General features: G+C 43.4%; 1 protein-coding gene across 4 annotated transcripts in view; it reads right to left on the reverse strand.

Annotated features, from left to right (window-relative positions):
* Positions 1 to 8972, reverse strand: part of PPP4R2 (protein phosphatase 4 regulatory subunit 2) — a 32847-nt gene extending 23875 nt beyond the window's left edge. The window contains exons 1-3 of one of the 4 annotated variants that reach the window (XM_077925031.1): positions 8763 to 8972; positions 7928 to 8009; positions 3390 to 3541 (exon numbers count right to left, since the gene is read on the reverse strand). In XM_077925031.1, the coding sequence (XP_077781157.1) occupies positions 3390 to 3437 (48 nt within the window). In that variant the 5' untranslated portion in view covers positions 3438 to 3541; positions 7928 to 8009; positions 8763 to 8972. Of the gene's footprint in view, positions 1 to 3389; positions 3542 to 7927; positions 8010 to 8762 lie in introns of those variants that run through there. The other 3 variants (XM_028719373.2, XM_028719372.2, XM_028719374.2) reach the window with 3 other exon arrangements.
* Between the last annotated feature and the right edge of the window lie 8728 nt (positions 8973 to 17700).

The raw sequence follows: 17700 nt of genomic DNA on the forward strand, positions 1-17700 counted from the left end.
TAAGCTCAATAAATAATATAAGACAATACAGGTTTTGCATCCAAATTGGATAATCTTCTTCTAAGAAACCTTGTCAAATAAGGATCCTGTAGTTAAAAGCCAGAAAGCAAAGACATTATTATGCACACAGGAGAGACGTCCTCATGCATGAAGCTTTGATCTATTGTTTTGGTAGCAATAATGTTTACACTGCCAAAGAAATCAAGCAAGTTTAAACTACACCGTGTGCTGCATGCTTCCCCAAAATGATGCCCACCAAATGCTTCAGATTACAACTCTCTCTTCATTCCTGATCACTGGTCATATAGGCAAAGGCTGAAAGGAGTTGTGAGTCTAACAGGTACTCCTAGGGAGCATAATTTTGCAACACTTAGCAGCTCAAGTCCTGTTTATCTACTTTCACATATGAACTTTAGCTTGCCTAAGATACTTAACAATAATTAAATGCAGTCTTGTAAATAGTCACACCAACCTAGTCATTCATGGGATGTGAGAATCTTCCAACAAAAGAAGCTTTATGAAATTGGAAATGTTACCATCCCCCACCCCCTCCATACACTTCCAGGCAAATATTATTTATTACGTTTATAATTCATCTTTCCTTCAAGGAGCTCACACTTGCATAGATTGCTCTCCTCCCTATTTTATCCCCACAATGAGGTAGGGTTAGGCTGAAAATCCAAGCTCACCCAATGAGCTTCATAACTGAGATATGAACCCTCATCTCCCAGGTCCCAGTCCAACACTCTAACCACAATGTTCCACAAATGACTAATGCAGGTGAGGATAAGAGAGCTACTATAATTTCCAAGGGAAGAAGTTAATTTTGGGGGCTGTGTCTACATAACTGATTATGTATGGAAAAGGATTCACCCATTTAGTCTTAAAAAAATAAAAAAGTTAAATGGATACCTATGAAGGCTAATTGCTTGCATATGTTTTACAGTGGTACCTCGGGTTACGTATCCCTCTGGATACGCAATCTTCAGGTTGCGCAGAAGCATGCACAAAAGCGACCTGCGCGTTGCACACAGGCGATCTGCGTGCCACATGTGTGTGCGCAGAAGCACTCAATTGTCCCTCGCATGGGCGCAGAAGGGCACCTCCAGTTACAGACTTTTCTGCATACAGCCGGGCCTCCAGAACAGATCCCATCCATAACCAGAGATACCACTGTACTGCTTTGAAACAGTGGGGGGGGGGGGCAGTTCATTTTTTAAAAAACTCATAGTAAGTTTCCTAAAGAAGTACTGCTCTTAAGGTTTAAGGACAACAGCATATACCTTCAGTTTTGAAGTTGTATGAAGTCAAAGCAGTTACCAAGATTATCAACTTTGGATACTAGGGCTTAATTGATCCTTAAAGACAGGCAAACCACTTTTTGAAAAAGGCGCTTCTTCTGTGCAGCTAGATGTAAAACTACATTGGAAGCACAACTTGAGGCAGGCATTTTTTCTTTGTAACATTAGTGTTACTCCTTGTACTATATTACTGGCCTCACCTATATTTATCCTCAACCCATTTGATTTACCTATCCCTGGCTTTGCTTACTAATTTTGCTTGCTCTTGGCTAAAATTTGTTAATAACAAACTTCATACCATTGGCTACTCACTATCCCACCTGGGTTAGAAAAAGAAACAACTACATTAAATTTCTAGCTATTAACTTGCAAAATTCATTAGCTCTGGCAAAAAGGGTTTGCACACTACTGTACCTTGATCTACACAGGGGTTTGCAAACTGATTTGAAGACCAGCAGTGACCAACCAGTTTCATTCAGTGGTCTGGGGAGATAGATGACATGTACCGTATATGAATTTGTGGTTGAAGACAGGACATGGCATATCCATCACATTTAAATTCATATACATTTAGATTGTATTTTTAGCTTTTTAATATTTTATGTTGTATTTTATTGCACTATAATTTGAATTCTTTGGAATTCAAGTTGTAATTCAATACAATATATAAGAAATGAAAAATCAATTGTTTTACCATAAGCAGTTACGAAAAGTTGATTTATCATGCTGCCCTGGCATTTAATAGTTTGTCCTTGTGAAACTGGCTCAGCTGAAACATGGTCAATGCTCTTCTATACTGTAATGTTTATAAGAATATAAACTCCTACTCTATCTCCCCAGTACTTTCCTTACACTTGGGGAACTCAGATGAATTTTATGTTTCAATTTTAATGACAGGCACTAACCCCAAAATTAATGAAAATATAGCAAAGTCCCTGGCTGTAGCCATTAAAACTAGACCACAGCTAGATGTTTTCAGAGTTAAAGATGTCTGCATTTTTAAACTACTTTTGATTGCTCGTGGATTTTGTTATACTCTTATTTTAAAGGCACAGTATGTGTGCATTCATGCTGTGTTTCTTCCCTATGGTTGTCTTAACACTGTATTGTATCTGCTGTTTATCATCTGAAGACCAAATAAACTAAACTGAGTGACTGAAATTTTGTACTTTTTTTGAATTGTTGTTATGGCTTAACACCACAGTTAAACATACACATTTACTATCTGTTTATCTTCCTTCAAAATGTCTGCAGAATGCACAACAGAATGCATTGTACAAGTCTAACCAATAGCATCAACAAAGCATTAATTTTGTGAAGTCTCTGTGTCAGACAATAACTGGCTTTATGAACAGGTCTTGCCTCAAGCTTTGCTATGCCCCCACCAAGTTTCCAGAACAATCATTTTTTCCTAATTGATTAACCCATGGAAACCAGTAAGTGCATTATCTGTTGTTAAAGCAGGCCATACTTCTATTCAATGTACTACCTAATAATATACAACACATTCCTGTTCAAACTGTTGAAAGGGAACTGCACATCTTCATCCTACGAACGCTTGCAGCACAGATACGCAATTCTCAGTGAGGTTACAAGCCTTTGCCTAGCCTGTTTCACTTCAAAGTACAGGCCTCACCTTCAAAGGCTTCATTCCAACATGCATCTCTCATGTGTACATGCCCCAACCCACATAGCACATAGACATGACACACAGGGGGTGGGGGAAGGAAACAAGCAAGCAGAAATAGATCCCTCAGCAGGACCCACTTCCTCCCCACTTTCTGCCTCCTTACTCTCTCTATGCTTCCCTGCCCTCACTTTTACTGGCTGTATTCCTGCCAGTATCTTCAAGGTTCAAGAACCAAGTCTCAAGGAGGTCCCAGTATGGCCACTAAGCATGGTAGCATTGGATTTATAAGATCCGAGGTCTCTGCAATCCTTCTGCCCTGATGAGCACTGGTAAAGAAAAAAAGTGACCTTTCCTTTGGTACAACAGTGGTGACAATATTGGTGGCTACACTAAAGAAATCGGGGGAGGGAGGAGAAAATGCAGCCCCCTGTGCAGTTAAAGGGGATGTCTCTGCTCACTGAATCAGATGGTGAGGAGGGAAAAGGGAATGAATGGAATCCTGCCATGATGGGGCTCCAAGCTGCCCCCTCCCCACATCGCAGCTACTGGAAACAGCCAAAGACAAGGCTACGACCGACCGTGTGCAGTGTTCAAGAGGGCTCAAGAAATCCTGTGAATACAGAAGTTTACCACTTAAAATCAGAGCAGACTCTTGGGGAAAGCTTGAATGAAAACAGAGGAAAGCACAAAATAGCACTGGGGCACTTAGCTAAGACTGTAAGACCCACAAATAATGCCACAAACCACTCACATCCCCCATATTATTAAATCAAAAAGAAAGTGTGGTCTTTGCAGTCCACTGAAACTGTCTTGAGGGGCATATATGGTCTATGAGGCACAAGTTTGCCACCTCTTTTATTATACAACCCTTTTTCATGGTTGACATGTATACAATCATTTGTATATGTGCCAACCATCAACAGAACATTTTTCTATCGGGAAATTCTCAGGTGTTTCTTAAAACAAAAAAACTTAACAGCTACATTTTCAATACTGGTGCTTCTTACTTCAGTGGACTTTCAACCAACAGGCTAATATTCATTAAAAAGGTACAACAATAATCCTGAAAATATGTCCTGGCATTTTATCCTGAAAGCTAATGTAGTCTAAGGTTACCAAGATGCTAGATATGAACTTTCTAAAGCCAAACTGTCAAGAGGACTAATTCTGATACTAAAGCAAATACAAATAAAATTTGTTAAGAAAGGCCACATAGGATTCAAGCTACTATTAAGTATATAAATAAGAAATACAGAGCAATGATCATTTTGTGTGCGTTCAAATAACGCGTGACCGTGCACATGTGCACTGCTGCGAACATAGAAATGGCAGGGAAAAGGGGCATAATGAGTGAACTTGTATATGCTTCACCGTTGCACAAAATGACCCAAAACATAACCCCTGCACAAATCAAGGGTTGCCTGTATGCAAGCTTTTACAATCATTGTTCCATTCTATCACACTGACACAAATTTTAATAGACATTGGCTAATATCCAAAATTGTGAGATTTAGTAGTCCACAAGCTTAACATGAATCCACAGTGTGATGCAGCAGCATAAAAAAGGTAAAACTATTCTATGCTGCATCAACAGAAGTATGATGTTCCAATCGAGGGAAGCAATAGTACCACTCTTGGTCAGACCACACCAGGAATACTGTGTTCAATTTTGGGCACAATTTTGACAAGCTGGAACGTGCAGAGAAGGGTGACGAAGATGTTCAAGTGTCTGGAAACCAAGCCTTATGAGAAACAGCTGAGGGAATTCAGTATTGGGTGTGTTTAGCATGAAAAAGAAGAGACTGGGAGGAGATATGATAATCACATTCAAATGTATAAAGGGCTGTCACATGGAAGATGGAGCAAGCTTGTTTTCTTCTGCTCTGGAGGGTAGGACTCAAACCAATGAATTTAAGCTACCATAAAGGAGATTCCAACAAAACATCAGGAAGAACTTTCTGATGGTAAGAGCTGTTCCAATAGTGGAACAGAAACAGACTCCCTCAGAAGGTGATGGACTCTCCTTCCTTGCAGGGCTTTATGCAGAGGATGGGTGGCCATCCTGCATTGCAGGGGGTTGGACTAAATGACCCTTGAGCCACCTTTCCATCTCTACAACTCTATGCTTCTATGACTCTTGCTTCTGCAATGGGACTTCCATGTCCTCCTCTCCACATCCATACAATTCTGCTCTGGAAGGTTCTCCAAACCACGGGAGATGATTTGGGAAAGATGCCTGGGGGATGAGAGGAGGACTCATCACACAAGTAGAGACATAATTGTCTGGCATCCATTGCATTAAACTGATCCTGCAAGCGACACTGTCAACAGTTAACCATGGAAGGATGACAAAAAACAAAACAACGAAGTTTAAACTGGTGCAGCTAAGTATAGAAAAATAATGTCTTTGTAGTTTAGTTTGAATATATATTAAAGTAAGACATGAGCAACTTTCTTTTGTTATTGAGCTTGAACCCTTTAATTCAAAGAGCCAAATAAAACTGATGACGTCAGCTTTCCCTAGAAACCAGTCACAAAGGGAAGTAAAGCTTCTCTGGTAAGCTAGACATAAACTCTAAAAGGATACTCACTGAAATAAACATTCCTTGCTGAAGCCTGCATCTTGCATTACCCTCCCCCACTAGGATAGCTTGGGAGCAAGAAAATTTGTACTCGCTAACAGTGCACACTGGAGACCTTTCCCCTTCATGCTAAAGAGTGAGACAATAAAGTCAGGGAAGCTCTAGAGAAGTGAAGTATATAAGCAGTCTATAACTTTAATAATAATAAATAATACAGGAAAGAAAAACCTAAGATATATAAAAAGTGTGTTAAATAACTGTGCTTCCTCATCTTTTCTACTGCAGCCTTAGGGAAGGGCTGCAGCTCAGTGTCAGAGCCTTTGCATGTAGAAAGACAGTTTCAATCCCTGGCATTTCCAGGAAAGGTTGGGAAAGACTGCTGCCTGAAACCCTATGCAGTAGTGAGCAAGATGGGTCAATGGTGTGACTCTGTGTAAGGCAGCTTCCTATGGTCCTAACACCTCTCTAGTCTTCTGGTGTCTCATCTTTCCCACCCACCCCTCACCTTTCTTGTTGCTCTGACCACATAAAGCTCCTCCTTAAATTCCTATCCTGACTTCCTGTACTCTCTTGGTATCCAGCATGAGCTTCTCATTTTTATCTTCAAATCCTACCATGGCCTTGCCCCACACCTCTTCACTGTCTGCATTGTGCACCATCAAATTATTTCCCAGTTTACTTCTTGTTACCCTTATGCATGGAATATTTATTTCTCCTCTAATTAATCCTACTGTCAATTACTGCCTCTTCCTCTACAGTCCCTTTGTCCTGAATTAGTCTGTAACCCCCCTTGGGACAAGGACTTGTACTTTATAAAGGATCATGCAGAGTGATGACACTATAGTAACAACAATAAATATGTTATTTTAGATATTAAATAACACACAACTGACCATATTGCCTCAAGCCAGACATATGTGCCACAAGTAGTATAAGAAGCAGGGATTTGCATCAAACCGGCTTAAAGAGAAGCAGGAGAGTCCAGGAGCATCGTTGACAAGACTCTTCAGCGCTCTGGGCAGCTGGCACCCTACACTACTACAAATGACCTGCATGCTGTCCCATGCACAGGACTATGCCAATCTCCACTACCCACACTCTCTAAAATAGAAGGGATCCAAATTCAACCTCACTGCTTCTGGAAACTGATGTAGTGGGCAGGGCTGGAAGTTGGTACAAGGTACAAGATAAAACAGGGATACAAGGGAGACCACCAGAACAGAAGCCACTGCCTGGTTGTGTGGGGTGATATGAACAAGTATGAAATAAGTATTGTTCTGAGAGATCTGGGAAAACCAAGCACTTGGTTTTACCTGGAATCTCAGTCCTGTAGATCCCAGGCACATGGCTAGCCATTCTGGAAGGAAGAAATGTCCTTTCAAAGGGCTGGTTAGAGAAGGAGGGCTGCCAATAAATTATCCTCCTGGGCAAATAAGAGCACTTCAAATAATAGTAGGCATTCTCATCTTAACAAATAAAACAACTGTAATTCTGCTCAGAAACATTTTAATCATTTAAAAAAAACCTATGCAGAGGCAGTCGTGGATATCTTATCTAGTAGAGAGGGATTTGCTCCCTGATTTCGTAGAGATTAGAGGGAAGTGGTGTGGAGGAAAAAGGCAGACCAACAGAAAAGCATAGATATTTGCCTTGGGACTGAAGGTGACCAACAAAGGCTTGGGAAATGTAGTTAAGTACACTTCTGGATCAAGATGCACTGGCACAAAACAGCTACTGTGTGAACAACTCCCAATGTGCTGGTAACTAAAGTAGAACTGTCTCAAAATTTATTTAGGTTTACCAAACAGGGCCAGCACTGCCCCAATGCACAATTACAACCGTCAGGGGGGAAACAGTATCTTATGCTAGCTAGTGAATCAAGAGCTATTAAAGAACAGAAAGTCATCATTTGTGTACAGCTGTGTGCAGGAAGCATCACACTGGGGCTCCTTGTGTGAAAAGTTGAACCAAACTTAGAAGAGGCTTGAGACCCAACATCTGTACTTTTCATTAACTTGCAATTCCAAAAACTGATTGCAAAACACATGCTTTTCTGGTTTCTGACTATAAAAGCAGAGGTCAGAAGTGTGGATGGTTGTCTTCTTAAAAGGAAAAAACAGCAGGCTTAATATACTCAGTAGGATCAATTAAGGCTGACAAGCAATACTATAAGGAAGCACAGGGACTTAGATAATTCTCAGTCTTCAATGAATGTGCAGCAACTTTTAAGTCTGGAAGTAAGTTACCCGAACAGAAAAACTTGAGAAACTCAGATTGCAGAGTTCTTAGTGTAGAATTCTGTAGAAACTTAACTGATTAAGTATTCCTATAATGGAAAAACACTTGGTTACTAACTTTCTGTCATGTCCAAAACCACACCAAGAAGCTGTTAGTCAATTAAAAAAATCACTCACATTGTCTCTCCAGTCTTGGCAACATGACAAAGAAACTGATCCAGTACAGGACACACTTCCTTCTTCCCCCTCTTTTCAAAATCTGCAAAAAGGTAAAGAAAAACGGGAGAAAGGTTATTAAGGAGCAAAAGAAACACACACTCACTCCCACACACAAAAGGCCAGGGCCTTATAGGCCTCCAAAGGACAACATATACACTTCAATGACTGGAAAGTTCATATCCAACTTCCCTTTCAAAGCCGGTTTCTCATACTAGGCCACCTGCCTCAGGTGAGGTGAAAGCTGTAGCCAGTGTAAACCAGAGATTTCTTGGGGGTGGGGTTGGAGGTGGGGCTGGGGGATTATGGAAGTAGAAAGTAACAGGAAGTGGGAAAGGGAAAGGAAACGGGGAATCCATTGGGGGCCACGCGCTGTGGAGAAGAAACAATTCACGTTGAGAGTGGAGAGGGATCTCCGAGGGCCTTTTTAAGGGGGGGGGGGAATCAAGATAGAAGGAAGGCGGGGGGAGGGAGGAGACAGAGAAACCTCTGGGTCGTTTCAGGATCCCCATACCACCACCCTCAACCCAGAAATTAGGGGCCTGGAAAGCAAGACTGATCAGACTCTGACTAGACTTCCTCCACATCCACACACAGCTTTCCCCCCCCTTTTTTTTTTTACAGGTCATCTTGCCCCCACCCCCGTTCCCCTTCTCTTCCCTCAGGGTTTCCTTTACAACCTCTTACATGTTTTCTGAGGGGTGTGGGTGGGTGGGTTACCCCGGGGTCACCCCTTCCCTGGGTGACCCCGGGGTAACCAACCCCCCCAACCCATCAAAAAACAAGCAGCCCTCACCTTTCAGCGCCTCCTGCAGCCTCTCGATATCCATGATCCGCTGCTGCCTCCTTTTCTTCTTCCACCGCCACCACCTCCTCCTCCTCCTCCTGCCGCCCCCCGGGCCCTCACGGGAAGCAGGCACCAGCAGCCGCGGGAGCGACGGCCTCCACCACAGACAGAGACGAGAGAGAGAGAGACGGAGAGAAACACAGAAACCCCGGCGGCCGGGCTCAGCAACCTTCCAACATGGCGCCCAGGCCGTCGCCGTGCGCGCCCCCGACGCCCTCTCGCAAGCGCACCGAAACGAGCCTCTCCTCTTCCCGCCGGGGCGGGGGCGCGCTCGAGAGGGGAGGAGGCGGGGGAGGGGCCGCGGCCATGACGTCACCGCCCAGCCGGGGGGTGGGGCAAACCAGCCGAGCAGGGAGAGCCGCATCGCCGGCAAAGCAGCACGGCTTGGGATTGGTCGGAAGGCGCGCTTTTCACCTTCGGCTGGCCCCGCCCTCTCTCCCGGCTGCGTCACGTTCCGAGATGCAAACGTGCGGCTTTTCTCTCTCTCGGCGCCTCTCCCGCCTTGCTAGTGTTTTGGGTGCGGGGTGGCGTCGGGCGTTACGTTGGCCTCCCTTTATCAGACACGACCCCTCTCCACCCCACCTCACAGACAAGAGTCTTTCCCCTTTCGGTGCCCCCCAAAGCACCCACATGTGCTCGTCCCGGTTTTTTGCGTGAGCTGAAATAAAACAACCCTCAGAATATAATGGCGCATCGCCTTGCAGATTAAGGACGGAGCTACACAGGAGAGGGGATTTCACGCTGGATGGCGCTAAAATTATTTAGACGGTCTATAAAGTTGTAAAACTTGAGGGCAGCTGAACTTCAGTCCTTGCATCATTCTAAACCTGGAATTCGTTCACTGTTTCATGAATGGTGCTGAGTAGTGAGACTCATCACAGACATACACACAGTATTTTTTGTAATTTGTTTTCGTTGTGTAATGGCCTGTGATGGGCAGAGGTAGATTTTGTTATATACCACCATTTATCAATAGACCACAGGAAGGTTTGCAGCATAAAACACAAAATACATAATGTATTGAGAGTAAAATAAAAAGAACAACACCCCATGTGCTTTGAAAGGCCATAGATTGATGAATAGCAGCTACAGCATCCAGCTAATTCTATAACACGGGCTGGAAAGAGGATTATTTCATATCGTAGTTACGGAGGCAAGAAAGGGTTCTGCAAATTACTATTTCTCCCTCACTATATCAGACTCAGGCCTAGTTGGCAGGCACATGAGGTTGTAAATCTTGAGTGGATTCACAGGGCTGGCCCACCCATGAGGCAAGGTGAGGTAACTACCTCAGGTGGCAGGATCCACAGGGGCAGCAGATCCCAGTATTCCACACACCTCCCTTTGTTCTTGCTGTAGATTTTCACTCACCCCTTCGCCTCCAGGGCCAAACTGTCTTGGGCTAGCTCTGCCTGTTCAGGTTGAATATACAGTATCTGTCTGCCTGTCTGTCAGTCTGTAAACAGAAAATGTCATCAGAACGGTTCTAGTCTGGTTATCAGCCTGCCAGTCTATTTTCCATAAGCAGTTATTTTTTTGTATGAAATAGCATTGCATAAAGAGAGTCCCAAGTCAGCCTGTGGTGGTATAAGCCAGACACAGATTTGCTGCCACATCTTCTGATTTGTGGTGATAGGCTTTAATAACCTTCTTATATACCCAGTGCTTAATTTCTAAAATAACAACCATCGGAGCTTATGGACTGTGATGGACAGAGATAAAGTAAAGTACCCTTGGAATGTAAATCCTGCTCTTATCCCTTGATAAGTAAATCCTACTGTCAATCCTAAATATGCTGACTGATTGTTTAAAATCAATAATAAATGGAAGGCCGTTATTTTGCATTTTTAAAGAAAACAGGTCCCTGGATTAAGCTCCAGTGCATCCCAGTATCAAATTAAGCCCCATTTATACCACAGTGCCTTCCATTTCACTCCACACAAACAACACATTTATGATCAGCACCATGGAGATTGCATCAGGGACTGAATTGTCTCCTCTCATACATCAGAGTTCATAACACACACACACAGAAACATATACACAGAGTTTAGGGGCTGGCCACAGTCAATTATAGTAGACTGCAAGAACCTTTTAATGAAGGTCAAAATAGAGTGCAAAATATGATCTGAAGCTCAACATAAAAAAAAACTAAGATCATGGCCACTAGTCCCATCAACTCCTGGCAAATAGAAGGGGAAGAAATGGAGGCAGTGAGAGATTTTACTTTCTTGGGTTCCATGATCACTGCAGATGGTGAAAGCAGTCACGAAATTAAAAGACGCCTGCTTCTTGGGAGAAAAGCAATGACAAACCTAGACAGCATCTTAAAAAGCAGAGACATCACCTTGCCAACAAAGTTCCGTATTGTTAAAGCTATGGTTTTCCCAGTAGTGATGTATGGAAGTAAGAGCTGGACCATAAAAAGGGCTGACTGCTGAAGAATTGATGCTTTTGAATTATGGTGCTGGAGGAGACTCTTGAGAGTCCCATGGACTGCAAGAAGATCAAACCTCTCCATTCTTAAAGAAATCAGCCCTGAGTGCTCACTGGAAGGTGAGGCTCCAATACTTTGGCCACCTCATGAGAAGAGAAGACTCCCTGGAAAAGACCCTGATGTTGGGAAAGATTGAGGGCACAAGGAGAAGGGGACGACAGAGGACGAGATGGTTGGACAGTGTTCTCGAAGCCACAAACATGAGTTTGGCCAAACTGCGGGAGGCAGTGGAAGACAGGAGTGCCTGGCATGCTCTGGTCCATGGAGTCACGAAGAGTCGGACATAACTAAACAACAACAACAAGCATTACTGATGTCATCTGAGACCCTGTCTGTTAGCTGAGTGGTGGCACAGACAGCTTTGCTTTAAGTAATGAAGCTTCAATTAGATCTTTAGTGATCTTAGACCTGAACTGGCCTAGGACAGTTACAGATAGGTAGCCGTGTTGGTCTGCCATAGTCAAAACAAAAAAAATTCCTTCCAGTAGCACCTTAAAGACCAACTAAGTTAGTTCTTGGTATGAGCTTTCGTGTGCATGCACACTTCTTCAGAAATAGACTGGAAAGAGAAGCTGCTGAATTGCAACTCATTACCAAACTTAAAACCATGGAGAGACCTGGTCTGAACAAAGACATTGGATTCTTATCTCATTATACATGACAAAGCCATTTTTCACCTTCTCACCCCTTGCTTTTTCCTGTAAGACCTATTGCAGTTGTTAAGAGTCGTCAACAGGCTCATCACAGCTATCTGCCAATCACCCATTCCCACCACCCTTCTGAGTAATACCCCTCCCCACCTTCTCACTATATAGAAGGATCTGGCAACTTCTGTTTCAGTGTATCTGAAGAAGTGTGCATGCACACGAAAGCTCATACCAAGAACTAACTTAGTTGGTCTTTAAGGTGCTACTGGAAGGAATTTTTTTTTGTTTTGGCCTAGGACAGTTTTCTTCCAAGTACAGCATGGAACCTTCAACATATGCAAGGACTGAATTAGGTTCCTACTATTTCCATTGAGCCCTATAATTTCTTGAGACCCTGCATGAGAGCAGCCAGTCTCCAACATCAAAAGAGTTTGCTTATAACTGGGGAGGGAAACCTCCTCCTAGGTTCATCTAGCTCTATGGATTCTCTTCTGGTGGCTCTGGTGCAGTCCCCTACATCTGTGTAATGGTGCTTGTGACCCTTTGCTGTTGAGGTAAAATCCACATATCCTGCTGCCAAGACAAAATAGCAGGTCACATGTAATTTTAATTTAGTAAGGCCGAAAGAGGGGGGGGGCGCAAGCTAATGCTTGAAATTGGTAATTTACAGTACAATCCTATCTGTGCCTACTCAGAAGCAAGTTCTATTGAATTCAGTGGAGCCTAGGGGGGCACATCATGCTCCTTCTGGGGTAGTTGTTCACCTTTGGTCCCCACCCTGTACTCAGCTCTCACCTGTAGCTCCTAGGTGTCAGCATGTGATAGTGAGCACACCCGGGGAAACAGCTTTGGCTGACCAGCTAAACTAAGTGAGGATAGCTGATGGGTCTCAAACCCTCAGTGAGTTAGGAACTTCCTCTGCATGTAAAGACAGGCTCCGGTGGATTGAACCGATGAGACAATAGTGGGTCCAATGGTCAATAAGTGGTTTCTGCATGTGCTGTAGAGGGAAGTGAGGGGCAAATGGGGCATGTCAACCTGGGAAGGTAACCCACATAGGAGAAGGGAAACTCTAGTCCTAAACCTCTACTGCCTTGCAGGATATCTTCAGGAGAATAAAAGGTTAAAGAGTAAACCCTATACAAATACAGAGTGGAGTCCCCAAGATGGTTGGATGGTGTCTTGTACACTTCCTTCTGGCAACTCCTGCAGTCAAGCTGTTGCCAAACATATTGCTCCGCTTTCTTTTGGACCACATCAGCAAAGCTAAGGCAGGTGGTTCTTGTTGTTTGAGCAACCCAGGATCTCCATACACACTTGCCAGGCTTGCACCCTGGCCTGACACAGCAGTTTGACTTCACCCCTGTAGGTGCACTCCTTTGTTTCTCAAGACAGCTGGATGCCAGCAAGAGTCTCTGGTAAATGGGACCATGACTGCAGCCTAAGTTGGGTTGCCCAATATGTTTTTACTGAAGGTCTTTTTCAAGGAAAAAGGACCATCACGTTTCTTACTCTGGTACACCAGTTAACTCTGTATATGTACTCTGAGTTGCTTTATCAGGTGACTAGAATAACCCATATGTACTGGGTGGTTTTTTCACACAATAAACTAATTTTTAAAACACCAGCTTGTGGCTTATCTTTTCCCTTGCCCCTCCACTTTTGTTGCGGATGGGGCGTGGGCTCCACTTCTTCCCTTACACAAATGTAGTACCACTGATGTAAACAGGGGGAAAACACCCACGAACTGTCCTTGAAGTGTTAATATATATCACCGTGTCTCTGAATAGAATTAGAGATAACACCTTGAGATGATAGCCTGTCTTTGTTGAACCACCTTAATGGTTATTATCATACAATTCAAGTGGCAGTAGTTTCTCAAACATCCTCCAGGCTGATGGAGAAAACCGCCCCACCCCATCTCCCCAGTTTTCAGGAGGGCAGAGCCAATTTGTCATTCCATGAAGTAACTGACAAGGCTCATCCATCTTTCGCATTCTTCCGGGTGACAGCGCATATTATGCTTCAGTAATGTCCAATAAGGAGAGGAACAATTGCTGTCCAGGGTAGAAAAATGTATTATAAAAATGTTAGTGAATTAAAGACTTGCTTAGTTCAGACCATGGAGTGGGAATACTTTTGTATATGAGAACATTATGAAATTACAGGCTTTCCCCCACCTAATTAAAAAAAAACAAAACCAGGTTTTGTAACTGTCATATTAACCAGCACCTTTTTAGCAGCATTCCCACTATTGCTAACTTGAATAAAGATCTGGAAGTAAAATGGGCACACCCACAAATAATAGTTTCTGCATATTTGAAAGCATCCCTGCAGAAATTAAAACAAAAAGATTTAAATAATAAAAAGAAATAGCCCAGGAAGGGAATGTTGACAGCAATTGAGCCTATAAAGACAAAATAATATTAAGATAACTCACCTTCTCTGGGAACTCCCATTCACCATCAAAGACAATGACTTTGCTTCAGCCTTTTGCCTGAGGACTACATGCTTGCCCTAGTTACACCTATGCAAAAATCCTGGATTTCTCATCTCTGCCTTGAGGAAGGTTTGGAACCAGAATGTGGGCAAACTATGTGGACAACCACAACCCAGACTTTTAATTCTCAGAAATGGGGAGCAGCCTTTGCTTCTTAATCTCAGAACCCCAGGTGTTACCTGATATCTCTAGCACCTGGGAGGGATTTGTTCAGCTTCCAATCTCCAACCTGAAATGGAGTCTACAAGCTGAACCTCACAACTATTACCTCAGCCTAATTTTTGTACCTTCTGTAACATCTTGCCTTATGAAAAGTTATGGAAAACGTGAAAGCTTGTGAAATTTTGGTTGGTCCCAAAAAATGTAGTGCTCATCTGTGGATTTAAACCAACCCCCTTATGAACTACCATGGCTACCTTTACTGTTTATCTGTCATTTAACAGCAGACGTCTAACCATGTCTACTTTGAAAGGAAGCACTATTGAATTCAGTGGTGCTTAGTTCGAGGTCAGTGAAGTTAGGATTTTAACCTAGTATCTATGACTGAGGGCAGAGGCACAGAATTATAAGATATTTGTTGGGGATGGGGGTGGGAAGAAGGGATAAAATAAAATATAATGGAGGGTACGGGAAAACAGAGAACGGAACTGCTCAAGCTCTGTAAAGGCAAAGGAGTATTCAAACACTTTATTTAAGGCACATGGGTTTTCCCAAAGAATCCAGTGAACTGTAGTTTGTTTATGATTATGGGAATTGTAACTCTATGAGGGTGAACTACAGTTCCCGGGATTATTTGGGGGAAGAATGAAAGGAATGCTGGCTGTGAAGGGTTTTGGTTGTTTCTTGAAACCTCTGCTCTGTACAGAGATATTTCAGGAGCAAAGAAAGCAAAAAAAGGGCACTTTCCCACTCACCAGAGTCCTCTGCTCCATAAATATGGGTGAAGAAAGCTCCACTGGAGGGGCCAGCAGTTACCTGCATCGCCCTTCGCAATCTCCCTCAGCATTCCTCTTTGTGTCTTCAAATCTCTCCAGGGCCAACAGGGACTGCCTGGTTTTTCTTTCTGATTATTTAGTATGTATTTATTTATAATTGTATATTAGACAGCTTCTCATCCAACGATGCCAAAGTGGTTCACAGAATAAAATGCTAGAAACGTCTAAAACCAAATAAATATTAAAGTAGGCATTAAATCTCAATAAAAACCCAACAGCAAACAATGAACAATGTTAGGCAAGCATGCCGTAGATCTGTCTGGGTTTCATTAACTCCTTCAATGGACTGAAAGAGGTCTGCCTATGGCAGCAATATATTTTATTCTTTTCCCAAAAAGTGGTGGCCGTGTGGAGATATTAAGCCCTCACCAACAACTGCATGCTGAGAATTGTGTCTGTTTGGGGCAGAAGTCATGATGGAGCTACATCCTCAGAAGATGTTGGACAACTATTATGATGCTGTGTAGAAAAGATGATGGAAGTGATAGCAAACACACCTTTAATCATTCTTTGAACTTAGCCAGCAATACAATTTTGGTTCACCTTAGCATCTCGACTGCTAGCTGGCTCCCCTCTGATGTTTATTCCCACCTGCCACCTCTAATCATGGCCTCTTCCCTACCCTACTCCAAGACTTTGAACACCAGCTGGATATTGTCAATACATGCTTACGAGGGCACAAAAGTAGGGTTCCTGGCACAAAAGTACACAGTACTTTAGCATTTGTTTTGAGGGGGTTCCAGTTTGGGGGATTTGCAATTGACACACTGTAATAAGTTAGCACTCTTCTTTACTTGGCATCCCATAATGCATCCATGTTTCACTGCTTGGAGCCCAGCGATTCACATTCATGACCAAAACCCAACGAGTACCTAGCAACCAGCCGTATTCTGTGATCATTTTTTTCATCTTCTTTTTTGAGGCCCAGTTTCAGTCACGATCCATGAGCCACATTTGGAAAGTAAGGATTAAGGCCCCATCAATCTCCTTGCAGGTTACCAAACTCACATGCGTCAGCCCAGCAAGGATGCTAGCTACTGCAGCAGCTATTATTAAGAATCTGCAAAGTTCTCAGGCTGACAATGGGACTTTCCAAAGGTCAGAACCGATGAGATCATTCTGTGGCTTGATTTCTGGGGGTGATTTGACACTCACAGTTGCAGTGTCCGTCCTGCGTCTGTAAAGGCAATGAGGCTCTGCACACTGTGATTTAAGCTTACAAAATTCTGCTGTTTTTTGACATCTTTCTTTGGTATCCCTTGGTCCTGTGGTTCAGAACAGATATCTTATCTATAATATATAAAATTCTAAGGATGCCATCACATTGCAGTTTGCTTGGCCACAGACAGGTGGCGCTGCAAACTACAGGGTGAGAAGCTGCTAGTAGCTAGACCAGGGGTCAGCAACCTTTTTCAGCTGTGGGCTGGTCCACTGTCCCTCAGACAATGTGGTGGGCTGGACTATATTTTTTTTGGGGGGGGGGATGAACGAATTCCCATGCCCCACAAATAACCCAGAGATGCATTTTAAATAAAAGCACACATTCTACTCATGTAAAAACACCAGGCAGGCCCCACAAATAACCCAGAGATGCATTTTAAATAAAAGGACACATTCTACTTGTGTAAAAACAGACTAATTCCCAGGCCATCCGTGGGCTGGATTAGGAAGGCGATTGGGCCGCATTCGGCCCACAGGCCTTAGGTTGCCTACCCCTGAGCTAGACCATTGGGTGGGCAGCCCAGGTAAGGAGAGGAGGAGGGATCTGGAGGGAGAGGCAGCTCTAGGTGAGGTGAGGAGGGAACTGAAGAATGGAGAAGACATACAGGTGTGGTGAGGAGGAGACACTCAGAGGGTGGAGGTGCAGGTGGGAAGCCCAGGGCAAAGTGAGGTAGGAACAAGAGGGAAGGCAAGCAGATGGACCGCCCAAATGAGTGATCCAGGTGAGTCACAGAGGTATGGCAAGGTCTAAGCCCCTAGTATATGTTTATGTTTGCGACTTTTTAATGAGGTCTATAAAAAACAGCAACACAAAATGCAATATATTTATATGCTTGTTTAATCCTTTGGAAGGTTTCGCCAGGTCTATGAAATGGTTTATTTTCTTGTTCTTTCCATGTATATGAGCTTGCTTTGTTGTAATAAAGGTAAAGGTAAAGGTACCCCTGCCCGTACGGGCCAGTCTTGACAGACTCTAGGGTTGTGCGCCCATCTCACTCAAGAGGCCGGGGGCCAGCGCTGTCCGGAG

This window comes from Podarcis muralis, chromosome 2, assembly GCF_964188315.1.
Source record: "Podarcis muralis chromosome 2, rPodMur119.hap1.1, whole genome shotgun sequence".
Lineage (NCBI taxonomy): Eukaryota > Metazoa > Chordata > Lepidosauria > Squamata > Lacertidae > Podarcis > Podarcis muralis.